The 14717-nt window shown below is 38.0% G+C and overlaps 1 protein-coding gene across 1 annotated transcript in view; it reads left to right on the forward strand.

Moving 5' to 3' along the window:
• DPYS (dihydropyrimidinase) overlaps window positions 1–13034 on the forward strand; it is a 28866-nt gene extending 15832 nt beyond the window's left edge. The window contains exons 8-10 of the mRNA XM_050322541.1: window positions 9107–9314; window positions 10848–10953; window positions 12662–13034. Of these exons, the coding sequence (XP_050178498.1) occupies window positions 9107–9314; window positions 10848–10922 (283 nt within the window). The 3' untranslated portion in view covers window positions 10923–10953; window positions 12662–13034. The remainder of the gene's footprint in view (window positions 1–9106; window positions 9315–10847; window positions 10954–12661) is intronic.
• Window positions 13035–14717: the final 1683 nt, after the last annotated feature.

Consider the following 14717-nt stretch of genomic DNA (forward strand, 5'->3'; position numbering starts at 1 on the left):
CTTTCAGATTTTAGAGTAAGTCTGTTCAGTGCTGGAGTATGTTTGGCTTCCTCCCACTACAAAGAGCAGGGAGAAGAGCTTGTGTTGCTGCAGAATGACCCATTAAAAGCTTGTGTTTTGAATTTAGGGCTACTTCAGACATATTTTAAGGTGGGAAACATTTCTGAAGCTCAGTCTCTGCATGCTTATGCTTTTATTTAAGTTTTCTGATTGTGTGCAAAGTAAATCTGCTAAAATAGAGTTTGTCACACCAAGAAGAGATGCACAAAAGGTGTCCTGTTGTGTCACCCTGCATGACTTGATGCCATGGTACATTTTTGCTAGAAAGGGCAGTGTCTTTCTAGAAGCCTCAATTCACCCAGTGTATTCTGCATTACAGCTGATTCCTGTCTTAAGGTATATTCACAGCATCAGCCAACTTCTTACTCAGGACACTATAAATATTTCAGGAATTATATGTCTTGAGTTTTGCTCTGGCTCTTGTGCCCATTCTGGTCTTGTTTAAACTGCCTGGACATGGTCTGGCAAACGGATGTCACAGAGCCAGAGCACCTGGGGAGTTGTCCCTCTTAGCTGAGGTGCCTGTGGGCTGTGTGAGTTCATCTCCACTGTTCCAGTGCTGAGCAGGATAACTTAAACCTGCAGGCACTTTAACAACTGAGTCTTACCTCTGACCGCTCATGCACAGAGCAGCAGCAGCAGGTCAGGGGGTGTGCTGGGCTGGTGCTTTTGTCATGGGCTCAGCTCTAGGAAGCAGTGTGAGCATCCAACTGTGCTTTCAGCCATTTTTTATTTTTTTTTTAAATAAGTTGAAGATTCTGCTCATGGTTGAGGAAAGTTTTGAAACACATCTGGGCATATCTAGTTTTGGTAGCCAAATAGATTAAAAAAACCCCTAATCCTAGATTTACCTTACACAAACAAATATTTCTTGACCAATCTTCTGGTTTTTAAAATTTTGATAAAGCAATTCTCACTCATGTCATTATATTAATGAGTACCAAAACCATGTAAGAGTGTGAAGAAAAGTGTTCTTTGCCTTAAGCTGCAATATTTGAAGACATGGAGGTTGCTATTCAGAAGACCCACAAAAAACTGGTAGCACCAGCAAAAGAAGTTTCAGGAGTGTCAACAACCCAAATAAACATAGAGGCCTGCCCAGTGCTGGGTCAGGGAAATTTTCATGTGCGTTATGCCTTCTGGCATGTTGAGCAAGCATATATTGAGATACCAGCAATGAGGTATTTCAGGACAGTGGAGCTATGAACTCTGACTAAAAAAAAAAAAAATTTAAGAATTGTTTTCTGACCTCACTTCTGCTCTGCCTGGGGACAAATAAATCTAGAAGGAGAGCAGAGTTCTGACAATGTTCTCAAGGTGCTTTGTCAGCTCCTGTAGTTATCTTTTTTGCCTCCCAAACATTCCTTCTGCTTCTTTTCACTCCCTCCTGAGTACTCTAATTGCCTTTTTGTTCACTGCAGCTGTGAAGGTGCAGTTTTAATTCAAATATTTTTTTTAATATTAAACTGTACTTCCTTACTGAGGAATCTAGTTTTAAGTTCAGACAGTATTTTTTTTTCCTGATCTCATATTGTTCCCATCATCTATCTATTTGGCTTTGTACGGTTGTGTGAACTATATGAGTAAGTATAAATAAATCTCACTGGTGCTTCTCTATTCATTTCACCACAAATCCTGAAGAGGGCATAAACAGCCCAGCAGAAAAAAAAAGGATCTCACTAGCGGACTTCAGCCATTTAAGATGTTACACAAGGCGCAGCCTCATGTGCTTTGTTGATTCTGGGGAGTGATTTTCAATTTCACAATAGGCTTGTTCCTCTTTCTTGCTAAGTCCTTCCTCTTTTGTACATGCCTTTTCTTCTTGTTTGCAAATCTAAATCTTGTAAAGAGGAAAATGTAATTTTCCAGTTATGGTTTGATGTTGTGCTGCTGTAGTCTTAAAATACTGACTGATACTAGCCTAAAGAGTTAGATAATTGCTGAAGTATTTCTGTGAGGAAATTATATTATCACAATCAGAGGAATTCTATAGGGAAGATTCTAGAATAATTCAGAAAGGTAGTGAATCTCTTCAAAATACAAAAACTTGTATCCCTTCAAAATTGGCTGCATTTCCCCTCCCACATCATTGCACAATAACAACATGTTGGTTGCTATCTGGGTACTCAGAATTTTCTCTTTCTAGGTTGCAAAAACCTAGTGAATTCAACGTGACAGCTATGCAAGCTGGGAGCAATTGCAATTCAAGGTTCTGCTTCCAGCACTCTGCCACTTGAGCTGAAGCTTTCCTTTTAAGGGTCAGCTTCACTGACTGGCCTATTTCTGTAGCAGTTTCTGGTAATTTCTAGAGAAAAGACTATGTGACAAATTATCACATTCACCACTGTATTTAAAAGCATCTAAATAAGGGTTTTAGCAGGTCTACATGACAGCAAGCATTATTGGGAAGAAACATTAAATGTACGAGTTGGTTAGAAATTGCATTACAAAAGATGGATTGTGGATCCTGCCAGATTAGGTCTATTTCTTAGCTTCCTTATACTCATTGCATTCATTAAAGACCACACAAATACCAAAGGGACCTGTCAGTTTATTGCAAGCCATGTCCCACCAAATATCATCTTGCAGACCTCAACACCCTCAACATTCAAAGTTCAGTCTGTGCACACAGGATTGTTCTGTGAAAACTCCTTGGGAAAATGCACGTAGGCAGCAAATGTGTACTGACTGTACCATCTTATTTTAATCTGTGCTTTGATCAAGAGTTATTCCTTGACTTATTTCAGCTGCACACAAATAATATAACAGCCCCAAGTCTGTGAAACAAAAGCAACTGTAAAGGCTTTTCCAGAAGGAGAGAGCAGAGTAAGCAAGGAAAAGGAAATGTCACCTGTCAGCAAGTCAATGTCCTCTATAGCTGGTGCCTTTAGCTATTTGAAAGCAAACAAGAGTACAAAATCCCCAGGGCTTGTTTCAGAAATGCTCAGCAAGGAATCTGAATACTGCAGTACCCTATTCAGGTAGTGAAAAGAGCTGAGCATCCCTTGTAAATTAGGGGCAGAAGGTCCCGAAAATCTCATAAGAGACTTTCAGCCCCCAGTGGATATTAGGGCTCAATAAATTCACTGTAGCCTGTTGGAGCCTTGCAAATAAACCCTGGATCAGGTCCCAAAGGCAAGATCAAACACCCTTGGGAATGAACCTGTCTCAAACAGAGTTTAACTTTCTAAGTCTAGCCACTTCATTATAACAACATGTGGTTTGGGAAGCCTCACCCACCAGTTTTTTTCCCTCATTAATTATAGCTGAAAAGTTAGATACTTCTGACTGCAGAAGCCGAGCTGGTTGTGCAGGTAGCACTATCCTCTTTTGGCTTTACTGCAGTGTCCCTCTTTGGCAGGCCCAGAGTGTTTCCCACATGTGCTGGTGGAGATGGGTACAGGCCCTGAGCACAGCAGGGGTGGCTGCACCCCAGCTGGACAGCTGCTGGAGTAGGGATGCAGGAGTCCCGAGGTAAGGATAGGAGGAAGGAAAAGGACCTGTTACTCTGTAATCTACCTGCTAGGAAATGACAGATGAAGCTGTGTTTTCTGGCCTGTTTCCAGTGTTTATGCATTTTAGGGGAAATAGTGACTGGATGTGAATCAGGGAGAAGTCAGAGTTCCCCAGGCTGCTAGCATATGTTTCCTCAGTGTCTTTGTTTGCATGTAGATATGTTCATGGATAAATCTTTTGCATTTATCAGAACCAAAATCTACAGCCTCTGTCTGTCTCATTTGTAGTCAAGTCTTCAGCCTCAGAGGCTTAAGTAGGGACAAGTTACAACATTTAAACACTACCAACCAACTGTCTGTAATTTTTAGTAACATGAGAGAGGAAGAAACCAAGATGTTAGCAAAAGATTAGAATAAATAATACCGCAACTGTCTTACTCTTTTGATCAATGAGCATAATTTTGAATACTGAGTGTATGGATAACTGCATCTAGTCACAATGAGGCAAAATGAAATAATGGGCATACAAATATCTATGCATAGCACAAGTATGTTCTGGTATTTTCAGTAGTCTCATATTCTTTTGCACAAGGGAAACTGTGTGCATGCATGAATGTACACTAATTCACTAGAATCAGAGTTCCTGCCAAAGGCCTCTATCTCAAATTAAGAAAACACAGAGAAAGAAACAATAGGCAGAAATTAATGCAGGAAAATCCATTTAAACATAATTTTTTTTTTTTTTTTGCTATAGGAGTGATCAAACACTGGCACTGGTTGCCCAAAGAGATTGTGGATCTCTGTCTTTGAGGGCACTTAAACCCCGATTTAACACGGCCCTGAAAAACCTATTTTAGCTGACCCTGATCAGAGCAGAGGGTTTGGAATAGATGATCTCCAGAGATGCTTTCTAACCTCAGTGACTCTCTGGTTCTGTGGACTGTAACAAGATAAGCCTCTCTGAGAGCACATGATGTACGTTTCCCTAGTAACTTGCTGTCTCCACAATGTCAGTTTTTCTCTTTAGAGAACTGAATCTGAGAAACGTTACCAAAAAAATTAAATCTTTCTTATATTTCCCTCATATCATTTTGATTTCTTCTCCCTGGTCTTCAAGATCTTCTTTAGTCATTGAATAGACCAATTTGTTTCTCCCTCTCTTTGTATGATTTTCTGCAAGCTTAATTTCTCAATACTGTTTTTCTTCTACCCACAGATTGATATATCAGCTTGGAGTGATTAGTAGGACCAGACTGATAGTTTTGTTGACAAATGAGTTACTTACCATATTAAAAAAAATATATTTTGTTGTCGTTCTCTACCCCCCTTAAAATAATAAATTTTAGGAGATATGTTCATATGAAATAAAGATCTTATTCCTCAGATAAATCACTTTGACTTGAAGCTCCCAAAATCAACTTCCTGCCTTTTTTTTTTTTTTTTTTTTTTAATCCACAAATCTCTTCAATTTGTATGGTTACTCAAAAGCAAGGTTTATTGAAGATGTTTTTTAAGAGGTTAGAAATACAGTTTTACAAATAGTTGCCTGAATATAGTTACATGTGCAATTATTGCAATTCCTTAATATAAAGTAGGCAATGAGTTTTTAATCCTCATTATGGGCTTATAGTCAGCGGTTTTGAACACAGATTTTAAGAATTTCTTATTTTTCTCTTTTTTTCCCCCTGTTCTTTGACTTTCTTTTTAATAAAACTTACTCTTAATTATCATTATAAAAAAGTAGTGACTCAGAAAGCACAGAAAATGAAAGATCTATTTATTTTTTTCCAGATTTTAGAAAAGTAGGTTAACAGGAGAGAGTTAAAAGGCATCTGAAAGTGGTGTGAAAGGCTGGTACTACCCTCAGCAAACTGGCATTTCTCACCTACCCCCAGCTCTGAAAAGCTTAGAGATATTGCACTGTACGCCTTGAAAGAAGTTGCTTACAGCTCAAATAGTCACTCTTACTAAGCTGGTTTTCTAAGGCAGCTGTCAACAAAGCAGCTCTGTTCAGTAATGGATTCATAATTTTAACTGACTTTATTACTATGTTTTAAATGAATTATTTAATTAATTATAAAATAGGTGTCCTCCCTTTACTGAGGCATTGAGCCGCTGTTCTTGCTTAGGGGCTGTCATCTACAGCTTTCCTTCATATTCCAGTACCTGAAATTTTGAAGAAAACTGGATGAGGATTGTATTTAGTTTCTATTGAAAGTAAAAAATTCTTCATTTGCTTATGTCATCTTGAAAATTAAAAGGGATAATCCTCATGGCAGTCAAAGTTTAGGTTCTAGAGCTGATGTAGCTTCATGTCCTATGCATTACGAAAGGTAGAAGATCGCTCCAATGTCTAATGATTTCCCTTCATCCAGGGCCCCTCCTGCCCAATTGTAACTCACTACTTAACTTTTCAGTCTCCGATTGAGACATAGACATGTTTGTTGAGATGAAAACTGGTACCTCTAACTCTTTAACAAAGCTTTAGGTCATAACTTTTGAGCTGACTACCTGTAGAGTCTTGAATTTCATTCTGCATGTTGTTGCATGTCTAGTCTGCTGCTCTTTTCTAAATTTCAAGCTGCAGTTTGTAGTTTATTTAGTTATAATATTCTAGGAGTGTCTGTAAAGCCCTTTCTCATGTAAAGTATAAATAAGTACAGTATTACTAGCCATAGAGAAAATCTGGTAATTACTCCTACACTAAATTACTCTTTGACTCTAAATTAGTTGGACAGAAGCACTCTGTTGAGGAAAGGACAACTTCAGAAGCATGTCTTTGTTACTAGAGGAATGTCAATATTTATATTAATAGTTTCAAATCTCTTTGCAAGCCAGCTGTATCCAAAGCAGCTGAAGTGAATTGCACAGAAACACTGATGTGAGTAGGAACAATAAGGGACCTGATGTCTTTGCAGTATCCTCTTTGTAGAGGAGAACATTCTTTTAAATTATGAAACAATCATTCTGTTCTCAGTCTCCATTTGAGGAAGGGTTGTTTGAAACAACAGACACTGTATTAGAGAATTTTATAAATTTTATTTAAAAAAAAAAACACCATATTTTTAAGCCTGGAGTCAGAATCTGCTCTCTCACACTGAGTAATCCTTCATGTTAGGCATCATTTACTATGCTGGAGAACTGCTGGAGAGCTGCTAAGTTGTACTCCATTATGGTGGCAGTCTTGATTTCTTAGATTATTAATAGGTTACAACTGTTCTTGCTATTAGCTGGGAACAGACTTTAGAATGTTGCTAAGCTGCCTGCTACTGAAATTGGTGATACAGCAGTAAAGAGTCTGTTGCATAAGGTTGCTGAGTTGCAAGCTTCAGACCCAAGCACACCATCTAGTTCTGTTTTATTTGGTTGCCCGCTCGCTGCCTGAAACTTTCACTCCCATTGATAATGTCAAAGGGTTAAATCACAGACACATTTTAGTGATCCCCATCAGGGATGCACTTCACCTCCAGAAAAGGCATCATGACCTAAGGTTTGTTTCAACAGAAGAGTTATAAATGAGTACTATACAGGTTTGTTGTTGAGAAAAGCTCTGGAAATGTGTATTTTAATATTGTAAGGTTTAGCTGTACAAATGGATATTACTTTTAAATGTGCCAGCTTCCATTAATTTTGTATCCTTAAATGAAGGATGTACTTATCTCTGAGGTGTGTTTACCTCTAGTGATCCTGCCCTAGCACATTTAAACAGCTCATATGTCGAGTTGAAGGATCTTGCTTATTTTTATGTTTGCTTGGTCAAATTACCTTTTTCATCTTTCTTTTCATGTCCCAGTGCTATTTTGCAAATGGATATGATGTATACCTAGAGAATTATGAAGTTAATTATATTACAGTTGTTCTTATTTACTGTTCTAGCAATTGGACCCATAAGGGTAATGCAATAAGCTGGAGGAATATGGGAACATATTCACATATGTTCACATATAATAGCCTTGTAGGGCTATTATAGCATCCATGGATAAAGTTGTTTGACAGTATTCATAGGATTGAAATTGAAAATGAGATGTTTTACTTTTTCCACTTTGAATTTACAAGGTGATGCTGATACTGGTGAGCAGGCATGCATAAGCTTTCTGTCCAAGGTGTCCTGAATAAGGAAAAGTTTTTATTCCTGCGGGCAGATTGGTCACAGAGAGTATTTCTATATATACAGACTTTGAAAAGCCAGTTGCCATAAGATTTAAATGTAGCCTTTAGCAAACCAATTTCTCTTAGTTCAACAGAATGATATGAAAGGAAAACCAATTATCATTCCACAATTTTTTTTCCTCTGTATAAATAATTATTTGAAATATTTAATATGTGATAAATTTTGAAAATGGCTATAATTCAAGTAAGATACAGAGTTTTTTGGTGGCTTTCTCATTTTGATAAGCAAACTAAAGTTTTAGAAAATTGTTCTCCAAATAGGTCAATAGTTTAATCTATTAATATTTCATATCGCTTTTGACTTTGATAATTTCTTTGCAAAAGATGTAGTCTCTAGAATAATATGAATGCATATATGCATGTTATAATATAGGCATGATAAGATTTTGATTGTGTGAGCACCCATACTGGAAAAAGCCTGACTGCTAGACAAAGGCATGAAGCTTTCTTCTTTTCAGAAATCAAAAACAACAACAAAAATATAAACTCTCCAAACTATATATATATATATATATAAAACCCTGTAGATTGGATACAGGAAGTTAATAAAATAATTAACTAAAATTCAAATTAATTCGACATGTTGTAGATATAGTACATAGTAAGTAGCTCAGTAAGGAGAATAGATAATAAAGGAAGTATACACAGACTGTACTTCCAGATGCTAATATCAGCTCTAATATTGGCTCTGCCTTTTAATGTAGCCTCTTAGGGTTGGAGAAGTTGTATAGAAAAATGATAATCATATAGAATGAGGTCTATATATATACAAAACAATAATACCATCACTCAAATAAATGTTGTTGAGGTCTGAAATTATAATTTGCTTAATACCCTTGAAGGAAAGCTATGTAGAAGTGTGATGTTGTCATTATTATTTAGCAGCATTGAAATATTTGGGCTGTCAGTCATTGAATCAATCCAACTCACACTAAGCCTTACCAAAAAATCATTATCATCTACCAACTTTCCAGTAGAATGGTCTTTGTGTCATCTGTGAGTCTCAATACATGAAATATTGCAGCCATGCTTTTCAAATTTGAAATTGCAAGTCATTCCAGCTAAAAGGTCAGATTGACTGAACTGTGAGTAGGTATTTGCTTGACAAGGCAAAATGAAATCACGTTATCCAAAGAAAATATTACAACCTGATTTTTTTCCCACTAATCTCTTTTCTAGTGGAAAATTTTGCATTTCAAGGCGCAAAGTTCTGTCCTTTTGACTCCCTCTTTATTCTTTTGAAATGCAATCACTGTTCAATGAAATGTTATTTCTCTATCCTATTTTTACAGCTGTTTCATGATGTACTGCATGGTGTCATAGTTTATTAATGTTGCTAAATTTTCTTCCTGTATCAAAAGCTTATAATGAAGTGAAATGCAAGAATCACAGTAATTTTGGGTGTTGTTCTGTAAACGCAGGACAATCTCTGCAAAGACGCACCACCAGGCAAATAACTTCAATATATTTGAAGGAATGGTCTGCCATGGAGTCCCAGTTGCGACAGTTTCTAGAGGCAAAGTGGTTTATGAAGGCGGAGTTTTCAATGTCACAGCAGGAGAAGGCAAATACATCTCCCGTCCACCATTCCCTCCATATGTCTACAAACGAGTCAGGCAGCGGGAGCAGGTTAATTAAACTAATAAATCTCTGTAATGCTTTGTACAACATGAGGATAACTAGCTCTTGGGAAGAGAGGTTTGGGGATTCAATGGTAATTTTCCTTACTAATCAAAATATGCCAAGGTGGGAGGAAATGAAACTAGAGAACTCAATGTTTACTGCTCTTTATCTTACAGAAAAATATCATAGACTAGTTCCTGCTCTTATGGTAGTCTCTACAACTCGTAAAATAAGCCTCAGTACTTTCTAAAGTGAACATGCCCTCTTGCAATAAAAGTGGGTAAAGTTTTCTCCTGAGTAATCTGACCAGCTCCTGCATTTCATCACTGATTTCACTGAAAATCAGAGAACCTTAAAATCTGCGGGAAGAAATCTTGCACCAAGGAAGAAACCAATAATTTTCTAACTCTTTCATGGATCAGATCTTTGGAGCTAAACCCTGTAGAATATTAAACACTTTACTGTGTTACAGCAAGAGTGTGTTAAAAGATGAACATATGCAAAGCAGACAGATGGACCAAGCAAGATAGCTGTGTTCAAGCTCTTGTTATTTATTTTTTTAAGACAAATATTGCAAATGCATGAAAATTGAATTTTCAGTGCCTATTTATTGTACAAGCATTCATGATGCTTTTGTGTCCTTAATGTTACTTACTGTGAATAGGATTTTCAAAAGCACCCAGAGTAAGTAAATTTTTAAATGTACCTGAATCAGTGGAATTCACTGCAGGATCTGAAAGTTGATTCAGACTAATATCCATGTGAGATATGACCCAATGAAAATCTTCCATGGTAATTCTGTATATTTCTTTCTGCTATTGTCTTTATGGACTGAGAAGAGCATGCAAAAGTGGCTGAATGAGGCTTTCCTCTGAAGACCACAATTTCACAGGAGTGATGAGCTGCCTACAAGTTCATACACATAATTAGTAGATAACTAGTATCAAAACTAAACTAACATTTATAAGAAATTTGATAATTACACAATTCTGAAAGAATTCCATGAACATAGTGGTTTCCATTTCCAATCAAAGGCAGGAGACTTTTCCCTCAACCCAAACATCAATTGCAGCATGTCTTCAGAAGTGATTTCTCAAGCAGCTCAGCCACTTGTAGCCAGCAGCTGGAATAGTGGATGATAGATATCCACACAAGGCAAAATTTGCTTTGTTTTATTCATATTTATTAACATCTCTTACCTGTATTAAAAGCATCACTGGAAAATGTGAATACTTTTAACAAAGAGAAGCATCCCTAAAATGAGATGGAACATGGTAATTTTCTTCTTTAAAAAAATGGATTTAGAATTGCCTTGTTACAATGTTGAACAGATGTAGCCGCCCGGCTCCTAATGAAAGCTGAGAACTGAACAGTTTAATCCCAGTGCAAGGGATCTTTCTCAGAGAGAAGTTTGATGAAAGTATTGGGATGCATTACATAAAAAGCTGGATCATCATAGGACTGCGATTTTAATTGTGTCCAATCAGCAATTTCAAGGGGAAGACAAAGTTACAAAAAAATTAAAATATTTTATTGCAGGTCTGTCAGCCTACTCCTGTCAAGAGAGCACCATATACAGGTGTGGTCTCAGGAATATCCGTCAAGCGAAAATAATACGCTCATTTACCAGTTCGGGCTCTTGCAGGTAACCATCTAATGCTATTCTGAAACTTCAAGAAATCAACAGTGTAACAGGCTGTCTAGACAGTGGCAGGATTGTCTGAAACAAGCCCTCTCAGAAGCTGTCTTGGTATCTGTAAATTTGATGAAAAAGTGTGGCAGCCCAGGTATGAAAAGCATCTTTCTGATTGCAGCGTCATTTAAAAAGTTAAGTTGAAAGAAACAGATGGAGTTTAATTGCTAGACTGAGCTGTGAGTATGAAGGCCCATAGAAAACCTGACTTCAGTTATCAACAGAAGTACAAACAAAGCATGAATGTTTGGGTGCAAGTTTGCAGAAAAAACCCAGAACCACCAACAAAAACCAGCTTGATGTAAAAAATTAAATTTGTTGGTGTCCCTGTGTTACAGACGATAACCCTCCAATAAATGTGCTGTTTGGGTTAAGCTGTTAGATTTGTTTTGCAAGGACAAAAGCTGTCTTCATGAAAAGAGAAGGCTCCAGAGAGACCTTTCGATACCTGAAGGGAGCCTATGAGTGAGAAGGAGAGGGATTTTTTTACAAGGGCATGTAGTAGCAGGACAAAGGGGAATGGCTTTATGCAGAAAGCGAGATTAGGTTTAGGTTAGATATTAGGAAGGAATTCTTTACTGTGAGGTTGGTGAGGCCCTGACGCAGGTTACCCAGAGAAGTTGTGGATGCTCCATCCCTGGAGTATTTAAGGCCAAGTTGGATGGGGCTCTGAGCAACCTGGTCTAGTGGAAGGTGTCCCTTCCCATGTCAGGTGGGTTGGAACTAGATGATCTTTTAGGTTCCTTCCAAGCCAAGCCATTCTCCAGTGTTCACAGTGTGGAGATTGGTTATTGACAGTCTCTCACCTGTATATGCCCTGGTGCTCAGCAGATCTTTCCTGTGAGCTGATTTCCTTGCTAAGCCAGCAGAAACCAATTAGCTTCCTTTTTCTGGGTTAGTTTTTGATTGCCTTGAAGAGCTGAAGTGTGTCCTAGAAGCACAGTGCAGCATATGGATGGGATAAGGCAGCTGGGAATAAGGACTAGGTAACACACTTCACTCTTTAATGGTTCAACAAGCGGAGGAAATGCCTCAGGAAGAAGTAAAAGAACCAGGTAAGACCTTCAGCAAACCCAGTTGAGCCATGATGCTGCTGTATGCCAACTGCAGCTTTAATGTTTTCTGCTAGAACAGAGGAGTTGATGAATATGGTTTGGGGGAACAATGGGTGGCAGTAAGCATGACAAAACCCAGGCTGAGGTTTTGGGTGCGTATCTGTACCAACAATGAGACCAGCTAGTTTGAGGGATGATTTCCAACAGATGAATATAAACCACAGTTTGCACCTCACATAAAATGGGTCTGTTCTTAGTGTTAATTAATATGGGCACAGAAACAAATCTGCAATAGTGGAAGGGTGAAGTTAGCTTTTCCACATCTCACTGTATCATTCCTTTAAAGCTACCTTGCAGTGAACCTCATCCAGGGCATCAGCAGCAGCAACAGAGTGCAGCATCCTATTTGTTTTCTCTGTCATAAGGGAGAAAGGTTTTCTAATAGAGAGGACTAAAGGCTAAAGCTTCAATAGAGTGAGGGAGCAATAATCATTCTTTCTAGCTCCTAGCACTGTTTCTCCATTATTACCTCTCTGAGTGACAAATTGCAAAGAAGAGATTTTCTTTTGAAAGATTATATCATATTGTATTTTTCTTCTCTGTAGATAAAAGCAAATGAAAATGACCCTGCTGTCCCCAACAAAGCAGTGCCTTCTGGGTCCAACAATCAATCCACAATCAACTTCTCAAGAGCCAACATGAAACAACAGCAACCAATAAGCGTTATACTTGGCTTCCTACATAAAAGTTGTCATTGCAATTCCTTTGTGAAAGGAACTTTGTTATAAGAACTGGAAAATTCTTTTTTAGAAAATGGAGTAATAATAAAATAATAACTACAATCATAATGTGGCAACAGCTCTGTTCATTCTTAAAAGTATGTAAGTTTGGGGATGGTATTTCTTAATGTTTATCCTTAGATGGTATCAGCTACCCAGTAAAGTAAAAGCAATGAACAATGGTCTTTAAGCATTTTCTATATTCTTACTCTGTTGGGTCACAGGACATGAATACTAATTCTCCACATTCATATGTTAGGAAGATCTCTGTTGTGCTTGGCAATGTTGTGAATTCTGATAGCAGATGCTGAATTTTATTTTTTAATTTTCCCTTCCTGAAAGGAGTCAGGTACAGAGAAATGCTGATTCAGGAGAACACTCATTATTTTAGAGCTGCTGCCACATCTCCATGTCACTGTCTTTAAAGAACTTTATATATTTTGTCCCTGCCAACTATACCACCGAGCATTTCTTGGTGTGTTCAAGTATTCCCTTTGAATGTTGTTTTTCTTGGAGAACTTGAAAGTTGTTTGAAGTTGCATTTGCATATGTAATAGGTGTTCTTTTTAAGCAGCTGGCACTGGAGAATATTTTAGAGAGTGTCATGGTTTAATCCCAGCTGGCCAATTGCTCAATCCCCCTCAGTGAGATGGGGAAGAGCATTGGAAGAGTAAAAGAGAGAAAAGGCATGATTTGACATAAAACCAGTTTAATAGGTAAAGCAAAAGTTGTGCACACAAGTAAAGCAAAACAAGAAATTCATTCTCCACTGCCTATTGGCAGGCAGGTGTTTAGTTATACCCCAGGAAAGCACTTTGAATGTCCCCCCTTCCCTCTTCCCCCAGATTTATGTGTTGAGCGTGGTGTGAGTTATCCCTGGGGTCAGCTGGAATCAGTTGTCACAGCTGTGTCCGCTTTTTGTGCATTCCCAACCCCTTCTCTGGTGGGGCAGTAAAAGAGGCAGAAAAGGCCTTGAAGCAGTGTAAGTGCTGCTCAGCAATAATAAAAATATCCTTGAATTATCAACACTGTTTCCAACACAAATCTAAAGCATAGCCCCATATCAGCCACCATGACGAAAATTAACTCTACACCAGCCAAAACTAGCACAAAGAGAAATGAGGGCAACACAAAATCACCTATACAGTGAGTTTATTGTCTTATGTAGAAACAGTATAACCTGTACTTCTGTGCAACTCACAGACCAAACAGACACAGAAAGTGTTGCATATTTTAATACAGACACATTAGGCATATGAGAATTACTATCACTTTTAATTTGATAGTGGAAAGCAGACTTGTAGTTCCTACTATATTTACAGGCATCCAGTGATTATGAGCTTGTATGAGAAACAAACTCCTACTAGGTCAGTAGTTCTTGTGTTTCTAAGTAACAAAGGAGGATTTTCTCTCTAAGATGATGGAAGATAGTCACGGGGATGGTCAGAAGATCTAGTACAGGTTCCCATTTCTCAGGTTGTCTTTGGGGTTGCAGAACAGCAGAACCAGGAATCCAGCACTATTGCAATGAGTATTACAAGCAAACAACTCACTGTTCAGTATAGACTTCTGTACTGCCATGTTCTTCATCTCAGTTTATTGTCCAGTGTCCCTCTGCAATCAACAGAGAAAGAGGTACTCTTGGAACTTTATTTATCTCTGCATCAAGATCTAACATACATTAGATGAACCTGTCTGGAGTTGTTCTTCTTTGAGATGAGATGGGTAGTTTTCTTGTAATGCAAATTTGTGTCCTTTGACTACAAAGACTGCACAGCATATCTAGCAATGGTGCAGGTGTCTCCTCTGCAGCTCCCTTCCACCTAACCCATCTTTACCTCTCAGAACTGTAACTTTCTTATGTGAAGGATGCCTGTCTTTT

The sequence above is a fragment of the Myiozetetes cayanensis genome, unplaced genomic scaffold (genome assembly GCF_022539395.1).
Source record: "Myiozetetes cayanensis isolate MyiCay16 unplaced genomic scaffold, myiCay2020 scf1, whole genome shotgun sequence".
Lineage (NCBI taxonomy): Eukaryota > Metazoa > Chordata > Aves > Passeriformes > Tyrannidae > Myiozetetes > Myiozetetes cayanensis.